General features: G+C 41.8%; 1 protein-coding gene across 1 annotated transcript; it reads left to right on the top strand.

Annotated features, from left to right (window-relative positions):
* The first annotated feature begins 2,083 nt into the window (after positions 1-2,083).
* On the top strand, positions 2,084-2,908 carry LOC131247190 (protein DMP6). Its single transcript, XM_058247615.1, has one exon. It carries the CDS (start codon positions 2,158-2,160, stop codon positions 2,797-2,799), a length of 642 nt encoding a protein of 213 aa, XP_058103598.1. The 5' UTR covers positions 2,084-2,157; the 3' UTR covers positions 2,800-2,908.
* Positions 2,909-9,647: the final 6,739 nt, after the last annotated feature.

Below are 9,647 nucleotides of genomic sequence, written 5' to 3'. Positions count from 1 at the left end.
ACACATATTGACCAGCGTTGATCAGACGCACACCATTAAAAATTTAACGTCACGTAAATATTATGGTGGACCCGTAGGTTTTAACGCTGTGCGTCCTTATTCATTTCGGCGTGGTGGGCCTTAAAGAGCTTTTGTCAAGATTTTGGAGTTACATCAGGTATGATGAGCTTTCGAAAAAGTTCCCACAAGTTGCGTGAGAACTGGTGCGCAGCTTACCATTATATGGGAAAAGGTTCTATCCGGTTGAGCTGTGTGGCCCCACTGTGATGCATGTCGACCATCAACACCGTGAATTTGATGGGTCCCTTTTAAATTATGGGATATCCCAAAAATTATCCGTATATTGAACTCAAGTGGGTCATAACATCTAAAATTATGTGAATACATACCTAAAATATATAAAAGCACTTGGTGGCGCTCACATGAAATTTGGATGCATATGAAATTTAGTCTGACCCCTTATCCAACTGGGGCACACATAATAGATGGGCTGGATTTGTGAACCACATCTCGATGAGCCCAACAAATTATTATGAACGTTTTAATGGAGGGTAACCTTCTCAACTTTTGTATGTGTTGTGGCCCACAAAAGTCACGGATTTACTTGATTTTTAATCCTAGGCCCACCATGGAATGGTGCATCTGACTGATGGGGTAGATGTTTGACACGCATCACGGTGGGGCCCACACAGCTCAACCTCATGAAAAATTCCCATGAGCTCGACCGCATAGAACCAATATCCAACGATAATTTGAATTTTTTGCTTTAAACATGAACCGAACCGTCTTTGTATAATCAAATATTTGAAATAAATCATTCTGAAAAAATATATATTGCCATTCCATCCAAGGTAAGCCCTATCAAACCAACGGTTTGTTTCAGTAAAAAAGGATTAAATTCAACGGCTACAGTCACGACGCATCTTATTGTAATGCATGAGGAAGTATATCAGAGCATACCGAAACGTCCTAAAGGAAACAAGTAGCCGCGGATTTCCTTCGAAAGCTGGGATGCTAGGTGGGTCCCACCGTGATGTCCCTTTCCATCCGTTTTTTGAGCTTATTTTAGTATTATTAGGTTAAAAATGAGTCCACACGATAGGAAAGAGCGAAGATTCAAAGACCACCATTGAACATTCCTATAGCCAGGCTAAACTTTTTATGCTTTCACTTTATCCCAGTGGGAATGACCTTATAAACGGTTTGGATGGCATATAAACATCAAGGTCGATGTAGCCCATGAAGGTTTCAATGGTAGGCATTTCTTTCCCCAAATTTCCCTATCGTGTGACCCACTTGAGTTTTGTATCCACCTTATTTTAAGTCGCTTGCTCTAAAATGAGTTCAAAAAACGGATGAAAGGAGTGGATTTCACACAAACATCACGGTGGGCCCCACCTACATCCCAGCGCAGGAACTAACTACGGGAGGCTTTGGCACGAAATCCGCGTCCAACAAGCACGCACTTCCCACGTTTAATGTCCTCTCGACGACGTTTGCTTGTCCCACACGCACTTCTACATGCAACACACGCGACTAAACTCTCTGGCGTATGTAATAATCAGACCGGTTCGTGCGCCACCCCCCAAAACATCGTTATAGGTGAGAATGAGGCAGGTCCACTCATCAGGTGGGCCACCGATACATGAACAAAAATGAACGGTTAGGAAAAAAAATAGCCAATCGTATATGTAAGAATCAGGCTGGTCCACTCATCATGTGGGGCCATCCGTACATGAAAATGAATGAATTGACAGTTGAGAAGAAAATAAGGTTCCACACTCAACGAAAACAAGAAACCTGCCTATTGAATAGATTGGCCTAGTTTTTGTTCATGTCCATCACCATCATACCTCTAAAAGCTTGTGAAGTTGTCACGTGTGCGTCATGTAAAGGTACGTGTGGAGAGGGCTGCGTGTGTGATGAATATCAATCTTCCCTTTAAGATACAAATCCCATAACGGTCACCAATCTCTTTTATACAAAGAAAGCTCCTTTCGCTGTCTTAACCAACTCTTAGAACAAAAGCCAAAAAACCCCTCCGTAATTCTTGTAAAGCGTTGCTTCTATCAGTTTCCTTTTCATTTCCTTGCAAGCTATCTCTTCCACCATTAATATACAGACCACATCATCTCACCCCAAAACATCAAGTGGACCATGGAGATTAACGTAGTAGATGAAGACGCTCAGCACGGCCAGCCGCTCTTAGAGGATCAGAACCGTTCATCAGCACCGGCCAACCAAAATCAAAAGAACATAGTGCAAAAAGCCATCGACCAGACATTCAAGAGCACGGCACATCTGGCCAACCTTCTACCAACGGGTACCGTTCTAGCATTCCAGCTCCTATCTCCCATATTCACCAACCAAGGCCAGTGTGACAACGTTTGCCAGTACATGACGGCGGGCCTCATCGCCATTTGCGGTCTTTCATGTTTTGTATTGAGTTTTACAGATAGCTTCAGGGATAAGAGCGGTAACGTCTGTTACGGGCTGGCGACGTTGAAGGGGTTGTGGGTCCTTAACGGTGAAGATGCTTCCATCCTTACTCCAGAGGTCGTGGCGGGCTATAGATTGAAGTTCATTGACTTCATCCACGCATTCATGTCGATATTGCTTTTTGCTGCGGTGGCTTTATTAGATCAGAACGTGGTGAGTTGCTTTTATCCAAATCCATCAAGGGAGACGGAGGAGATGCTCACGTCCTTGCCAATTGGGATCGGAGTCATTTGCAGCATGATGTTTGTTACGTTCCCTACCAGACGCCATGGAATCGGCTTTCCAATCTCATCTAGCTAGCATCTCTCTTCTTCTTCTTCTTCTTCTTATATATTCACATACATACCTTATACTTGAACATTGTTGCCATCGGGAGCCATTTGTATCATGTGTATTTCAACAAATTCTTTGTTTTTTATTTTAAAATTTTTTAAAAAAAAATTATTTATTAAAAGATGAAGTATTGGTTTGAATTTTTTACCCTTATGCTTTTCTTCAGTCCCACATTGAATAAAATGAGAGAAGAAAAATGGCTTATATATCTTTGCTCAAGATATACTCTTGTTAAGTATGTTGAAATATGATTAAAGCAGCATGCGCACACTTCAAACTGAGAATTGCTTAATAAGTATGGGTTCCTGAGCATAAATCATTCCTAACAATTTGTATCGTTCTTAACATTTCATTATCATTTTCTATCTATTCCTTTTGTATATATTTGGGAGATGGGCAAATATGAATTTCCATTCAGTAAAAATAGGATGTGTGTTATTGATCAAGACCATTCATATCATGGGTCTCCTCGTGGATTGGATGTACCATGAGTGCAAATTGTGAAAAATACGCTGATCCTTGAACGGTATGTTGGGCTCTATATATAAACAATCGGGAATCTACAATTTATTTGTTCAAAGAGATATAATCCATATAATCGTTGAAAATATCAAAATGAAATGGTTGATGATAATAAGTATACCAAAGGGAAAGACCGCTAATTTTGTAGTTACTAAGATTCACTTATGGGTAGAAACCAATCAATTTAGATAGTCCTTTGTGACTTGATCAATCTGTCATTGCCTCAAGAGAAGTTCGTTTATGATTTCACCTGCTGAATTTGTTCGACTGGGAACTTCGCTGAGTCAACTTGACCCCCAGTAGGGTACAAGTTGTTTTCTTGTTGCTTTTGGTAATTAATTAGATGGTGGCAATGGGTCAGGTTGACCCACGGGTCAATTGGCCCAACCCGCTATGTAGCTGGGTTCAGGCCAAGTCGGGTCAGTTTGGACGTAGAAAGTAACCCGTTTAGTACATATAGTGCATCAATGGGTCAGGGCCAAATTAAACGACCCTACCCTTAACCCAAACAAAAATTTCCTCTACGGGTGTGTAGAGGATACATGCCACTCATATATACCACGGAAATCTTTGTTGACAATAAGAATCCAACTGAGCTCATGGTTCAAAAATCCAAACCATTGCTTTGTTGGATCCACCATGGAATTGGGTGGCAATGGGTTGGGTTGACCCAACCTGCTTCTGAGCTGGTTCGGGCCAAGTTGGGTTGAGTTGTTGGTTAAGCTTAGCCAGAAAAGTTGCTTATTTAGATTAATTGGCCAGGCACAGTTTTAGGCCAACCCAACCGACCCGCCCATATATTGAATCAATAGGCTGGGCCAAATGATCACCCCAACCTATAACACACAATAAAACTATCCTAACATGATGCACGTGTGATTGCTCTTCTATGAATGTGCAGATGAGATGAAACATGCATTCAAAAAATAATAATAATAATAAATAAATAATCCATAAACATGTAATATTGAGCTGCATTCACATGAAAACTACAAAATTAGTGAAGAGGCCTAATAGCTATCATCGTTTAAGCTTCATCCCGGATAATTGGTGTCAGCTGCATGCATCCTTTTTCCACCGTTCCATTGTATCGTGAGTCAATTCAATTAGATCATTAGCCATTAAGTCTTTCTTTATTACCTTCACCTGTGTCTTTTTGGATCTTCTTCTTACCTTTTAATAACTTTCGACTAGTACTAATTCATTACTTTTAACCAGTGCTGACAAAGCCTAACATAAGACATTAAACCTAGTACATAAGCCAGGTAGGACAGGTCAGTTGATCCCGATCGGACTGCCATTAAATGGGTCATGTCAGATGGGGTTCGGGCCAGAGAAGTTTTAAGCTCACCAGGTCGGTCACCGTATAATGGATATATAGTTTGGTTGGGTAAGGGTCGTCAGATATATTGACCTGATTGGTAAATGGATCAGCCTCCGTTTGACCCTAACCCAGGCCCCACCCAACCTATTCCCAGGATTAATTATACATATTTTAAGTATACAGCTACTTAAATTGTCAGTTAAGCATCGAAATGGCTATGTACATGCAGACCCAAGCAACTATAGGCTACGAGGCATCAGTAAGCATGGCTTTCAGGCATTGGTTTTTGAACTATGCCTCGGATGGTCATTTTATTTTCTACTGTTCATTTGATGCTGGCCGCTTAATCGTTTTCCTTTCCTAGTGGTTACACTGATCATTTTCTTTTGCACTGTCCATTTGATGCATGATCAATTGGACAGCTAGGATCAATTGATCGATATGCTTTTTTCGGCTTTGATCCATCCACAATGCAGCCTCTGATTTGGACAGTGTAGATTAACACAAATGAGGGCCACATGCCCTGCGGATGAGCGGTCACCATTCAATAAATGGTGCGATACGTATAGTGGCATTTGGGCTCGGTAGGACCCAGCCCAAGTTATACCAAGTTTGGCGAGATTGGGGCGATTAGTGAGGCCAGTAGGCTGGATGGAGTGAGTTTTAAAATATTTAACTAAATGGGTTGGACCTGGGACCCCTGTCTGACTAAAGGATGAAAATTAGGCCTAATTCACATCCAGTAATTCTAGAAGTGGTGTGACGAGCATTTTTTTCGTGGGTCTCCAAGAAGCCCATTTTCTTATCCCATTGGCTAGCTGGGCCTGAAATCAGGTCCTAAAGATGGCGGATGGGTTGAACTCAGCGATGCTAGTGCAGCCCAGTTACAAACCTATTCGAATTGCCAGTTAAGCATCGAAATGGCTCTGTACATGCAGACCCAAGCAACCATAGGGTACGAGGCATTAGTAGGCATGGCGCAGGCCAGCCTGACGCGCGTTCGGACCTTGATTTCGAACTGGTCCGTTTGGCCAATTGATTTTTCCTCGCCCCATGCCGTCAGTTGGATCCTCCACCAAATATCACGAAATTTCGTGATCAACCAGTCTAATTCAGCAAAATATTATGAAATTTCTTGATATTGGGTGCCACCAAATGCAGCCTACAACATCCAAAATACAAAATTAGCCCTGATTTTCGTTTATTTGTAGTAAAATGATTGTGCCTTGGATGAAACAGGATGATGGGGAAATGGCCACATTATTTCCAATGCATCAAAGCTCCGATGTGGTCCAGCTTTTGTGGTGCTACGTCATGTTCATAGTACCGCTTGAAAATCAAGCCAATCCAAAACTCAGGTACGCACGCCATATAGCTAACGTGGCGTACTCGAGTTTGGAAATTGTTTGGCACAAACAAACTTAGATTGTGTGGTGTTCGGATCTGGCTTGACTTGATTGGGTTGTCGTTGTCATAAATGGAGCTCACCTTCCCCCAAAGGGTGCGCCGATTATCTATTGACAGGCTGAGTAGCGAGACTCAATACCGAAGTTCTGTGGGTAGCACCATGATGTATGTTTTGTATCCACGCCGTCCATCCATTTGGAGAGATCATTTTAGGGCAATAGCCAAAGAATGAATCAAATCCAAAGCTCCAGTAGACCCCACCACAGAAAACGGTGGGGAGAGTGACGTTCACCGTTAAAAACTTCCAAGGGCCACAAAAGTTTCGATCAAGCTGATATTTGTGTTTTCCCTTCTTTCAAGTCTGTGTTAATTTGTGAATAGTTTGGATTTCAAATAAACATCATGGTGGGCCTTAGAAAGATTTCAACGGTGAGAATCAATCTCCCCAATATTTTTTGTGGTGGGTCCAATAGAGCTTTGGATCTGCCTCATTCTTTGTATTATACCCTAAAATGATATCTCTGTATAGATAGACGGCATGGATAAAGCACATACATCATAGTGGGGCTCATGGAACTTAATCCGCATCAACCAAAAGGCATGTTTGAAGTTGTTCACTTATTTTGTTGATAGCAACACATGGCTCAATTAAATGGGGCAATATACTTGGTTAGGGTCACCACTGAAGCAGGGATGAATGTGATGAGGTTGATCACTATTTTCCTTAAGGATAATTACTTCGAATCTGCAGAGCTTCTCCAGACTCCACACAAAGACTTCTTGAGTCAACTTGGAGAAAGCAAGGAAAATGGAAAATAAATTCAACAAAATTCGTAATTTGATAGATAGATTAAATAAATGAGTTTACAACCCTTTTAAATAGGGATATCAAGCCTTGGAAGAAGAGTAAGTATCCTATATGGCTTAACCAGGTTATTTTTCTAATTTTTAAAAAATATTTTTTTATGTTGGACCCAATTCTTAAAGCTAAAAGGATAAAGAGTTATTGTAACACCCTGAAAATCAGGAGTCGTGCATACACTCGACTCCCGAGTTTCCGAGTATCACTTATAACCGATTTTCATTAATATATGTTTAATCAGGTTTAAATGTGCAGCCCAGAATTTCCTAAACATGAAGCACAGTCACACAAGTCTACTGAAATGAAAAAGATCTAATATATATACAGGTCCAAAAATATAAGTGGGTCGCACAGGGCGTTGCCCAACAAAACCACAAAAAGAATGATATGTCCAAAAAGAATAGAGCTGAGCCCACTATTCAGCAATCCAAATCCCGCCTATCAAGTCGATAGAGAGCCGTCCATCAATTGAAAGTAGGACAGCTCATCCTCCTTGTCTAAGCTCGTATCGTCAGGCTCCTCGTACTCCTCGTCACCTGCAACTACGGGAGAGTCTGGTTGGTGTTTTAAAACACCATCCCAGAGTGAGAGTGAGTGATCAACTCAGTGGGTGCTCTTAGTCTTAAGTTGTAACAGGCATCAATTATATTATGAACTTAATGAAAGGCAATCATTCATAACACATAACTAATCTTGTTACTACGTATGCATGGTAAATGATATGATGCATGTCCTCGCCACAACACTCCTTCAAGCGATTCTGTCTAACGATCGCGTATGACCAACACTCCCTCAGAACGACCTCAACTGCTGAGTCGCCAACCTAGCTAGTGCGATGCAATGATAATATTAGCCAAGTTCTTAGTTAATTCCATTCATCCAGCAGGTTAGGGAAACTGATACACCCCACGTATCAATGCCTTGAACTGGTTGCGAGGCCAGGGCACCGCGATCCTTGATCCCGTCGGGTTCCTCATCCCCGACTTCAAGCACATGGGGAGTGCTAAGAACTGGGATCGCTCGCGGTCACTACGGGGAGGCGCGTCACCCCAGCGTAGGCCGACAGCTCGGACATAGTGTCCCATTCCACCATGCCCGGCTCACGAGGCGGTGGATCGATTTCAATCTGGTTATCGATGGGCTACAATGGTTGCAGGGTGTTCCAGGTTTCATACATATGTGAGCAAACAGGGGTAACAATCAAGGTTGGACATTAAATAGGCTAGACCGCATGAGTCCAGGCAAACACGTGATAGACGGCATCGGGTACAAACAACACATGTAGTCTAATTACTGTCGTCCAAGCATGCTTCACTCTCCTCATTTTCCTGACCAACCCAAGGGTTGAGGGTAATTCCATAACATGCCACAATCAGAGTTTTCGTATAATACAAGTAGAAGCATGCGTGCATATCTTCCAACATAAAATATAAAATTTCTCTACCAAGCAAAGCTAATTATGATGTGAACTAAGGGTGCAAGTGTGTTGTGTGGGTTAGTGAGGAAGCTAAGTACTTCCTACACACATGGAACCAAATTACACATTAATTAATACAGCATACATGCTATAGGGCAACATCATATGAGAAATCAAATAAGACATAAACATGAGATCATTAATTTGTACCAAATCATGTGAGAAGCAAGAACAACATCATATGAGAAATTCAACAAGACATACAATTCCATACAATTCCAAACAAACCAACAATTCCTAGGTTTTCTCTAGATTCTCCAAATATATCATCCAAGCAAACAAAATCATTATATTCATATTGAAATTGGTGCTAGGCCACCTAAGGATAATAGTCTGCACCTATGGTTCGTTGAGATCTTGGAAATGACGTAGAAATGCCAAACTCGGAGTCGATTAGCCGGAATCCTAAGGAAGCGCATTTGCATGTTAGAATCTCATGCAAAACCTCCATCAACGTGAGGGGTTCTAAAAAAATGAGAGATTTACTTACCCAATCGGTGGAGAGGGGTTCTCCCAGTTGTGGATGATAGATTTTCTTGAAAGAGAGGTAGGATTTTGTAAGATGTGACTCCCTTGGGCCCCATTTTGATTTATGACCCACCTTCACTCTCCTTCACTCTCCCTTTCTCTCTTCTTCCTTTCTTCTTTCACCCTTTTCTCTCTTCTCTCTTTCCTTCCCTAGGGCAAATTCGTATGGGGTGAGGGGGTGCTCAAATGAGGTCCTTTTATAGTATCAGATTTGGTATAAATGGCCCCAATGGCTAGGCTTTTACTATACTAGCCCTATGGGAGGATTTTTCTAACCTCTAGGGCCCATTATGGGGCGCACATGTCGATATACACCATAGGATAGTTCACCATAATGATGATCTACGTATGGACATGATTGACCCGTCATTTGGATGCGTCGATCGACAGATATGATTAGAAGTCTGTTCAATAGTTACCGATGGTTGATCGGGGCCACGGCTATACGGATATGAGTAGAAAAATATCCTTAATCTAAGTGTGAAGTGTGGTCGCAAACCGACAGTCCGAAACTCTCAACTTCGCATAAGAGTGGACGACCCAATTCACTTAAGTTTCAGATTCTTCCTTTAGGGTATTTGCACTTCTCATGCACTCGTCCTTTGGCTCAAGTTGAGCAGTTCTGGGCAGTAACCAGGTCTGACTCCCGCGATAGACGTCTAGCCCAGTAAGACTGGCATTACTCTATAATTTTG

This window comes from Magnolia sinica, chromosome 5, assembly GCF_029962835.1.
Source record: "Magnolia sinica isolate HGM2019 chromosome 5, MsV1, whole genome shotgun sequence".
Taxonomy (NCBI): Eukaryota; Viridiplantae; Streptophyta; class Magnoliopsida; order Magnoliales; family Magnoliaceae; genus Magnolia; species Magnolia sinica.
This window is presented reverse-complemented; position numbering and strand designations above follow the sequence as displayed.